Below are 1,703 nucleotides of genomic sequence, written 5' to 3'. Positions count from 1 at the left end.
GGTGGGGCAGCGGCCGGTCAACGCGAGGAGGCGGCCGGAGCGCAGCGCAGGGCGTCAACGATGCTGGAGAATGGGTCCCTGAGGAACTGCTGCGACCCGGGCGGGCGAGGCCGCTTCGGCTTGGCGGAGCGGGAGGCGGCGGGTGCCCCGCGGCCCGCCTGGGGGGGGCCGGTGCTCTCCAGCGTGCTGATCTTCACCACCGTGGTGGACATCTTGGGCAACCTGCTGGTCATCGTCTCCGTCTTCAAGAACCGCAAGCTCAGAAACTCAGGTAAGGGCTCGAGCCCCGGCACCCGCCCCGGCGGCGGCAGGTGGTGACGAGCGCCCGGAGCCCCACGGGCACGCTGGTCCCCGCTTTTTGCTGCCCTGAGGAGACCAGCCTGCTTGTGGAGTTCGGGCGGGCCACCTGCTAAAGGCAGAGGACTAAAGAGTCCCCCTCTATCGGTGCTTGCCCGATAATAATGTGTGCGGGGACCTCCAAACGCTCGGTCCTGTGGCAGTCCTTCCTAGCACACTGCCCCTGCGCGCCCCTTAGCCTGTGCTCTGTCCTGCCCCAGCCCTTAGGGGGGAATGCAGGTCATTAAGTGGCTCTTAAGGAGGCATTGTGTCGTCTCTATGGAGCTATTGATGAGGGGAATCGGTGCCATCCGATTAAAATACCGGCGACAAAAAGCGTGCCCAAAACGGTCGGAGGAAGAAAGAAGGAACTTTAAAACTTGCTTAAGAGTACTTCTGAAGATGAGGTGCCGTGCGTGTGTGGGAAAGCGGCTCGGCCCACGCTCCAGGGTCTTCCTCGGAGTTCGCAGTAGCCTTTCACGAAATCGTCTTTCTTGTCTCCTCGCCGAATATCCTTCAACCAGAAAGCAGCAAATAAAAGTGGGGTGTTTTTCTTGACTCGTGTCTGTAGTTTTTCTTTGTGTGTGCTAAAATGTGGCTCTGCGTGTTGTATTTGCTAAACTTTCGGGCTGCTGCTCGCACACCTGCGCTCGGCAGGCTGTTGGGTATTGGTGCAGTGTAAGGCGCTACCCCCGAAATAGCGGTGTATCTACTAAAATTCTCATAGCACCAAGCAGTTCCTGAAACTGCTCGCTTCTTCGGGTCTTGAATGCCATCGTTTTGCCGTGCGCTCGCGGGTCGGGGCAACAAAACTTTGCTGAGAGCTGGGGGAAGTCAAGTGCACAGCATCCCCTGCGCTCTCAGAGCCGGCGGGCTCTGCATCATATCGGTCCAGCTTCACACCTAAGAGGCAGCGGGGTGCTTCCTCTCCAAGGGGAAAGAGGGAGAACTGCTGGCTCGTTTCTCCCCGTGGTTTTTGTTTGTGGGTTTTGGTTTGTTTTTTTTTTTTTTTTAACGGGTGTCGCTGCCCGAGCGCTGTTGTGCTTCACGTGTAGTGACTACAGCTCCTGCTAACTGGAAATAGGCACTCCTTCGCCCTTGTTTTAAATTAAATGATGCTTAGGAACAGAAGCAGTTTATAGAGGGATGAGACTTCCTCTCCCTAATCATTACACGTCTAACTGCGTACGAGGGATGCCGGCGGGTCCCATTTACGTGGGGCTGAGTGATCGCACCCCATGGAGCAGCGCCAAACTTGAGGACGTCTGAAAGTGTGGTTTGGGTGAGCAAGGGAAGAAAAAGGGAGGGAGCTGGTCGGGGCGCCGGGCACGGTCCTTCGGCTCCTACTCGGGCTGTGCAAGGGAGCC

The 1,703-nt window shown here is 57.6% G+C and overlaps 1 protein-coding gene across 1 annotated transcript in view; it reads left to right on the top strand.

The window, feature by feature from the left end:
• Nucleotides 1-60: 60 nt before the first annotated feature.
• LOC103904761 (melatonin receptor type 1B) overlaps nucleotides 61-1,703 on the top strand; it is a 40,652-nt gene continuing 39,009 nt past the window's right edge. The window contains exon 1 of the mRNA XM_009286272.1: nucleotides 61-271. Within this exon, the coding sequence (XP_009284547.1) occupies nucleotides 61-271 (211 nt within the window). The remainder of the gene's footprint in view (nucleotides 272-1,703) is intronic.

This window comes from Aptenodytes forsteri, unplaced genomic scaffold, assembly GCF_000699145.1.
Source record: "Aptenodytes forsteri isolate BGI_AS27 unplaced genomic scaffold, ASM69914v1 Scaffold376, whole genome shotgun sequence".
NCBI lineage: Eukaryota > Metazoa > Chordata > Aves > Sphenisciformes > Spheniscidae > Aptenodytes > Aptenodytes forsteri.
The sequence above is the reverse complement of the archived record's forward strand: the minus strand, read 5'-3'. Positions and strand labels throughout refer to the sequence as shown.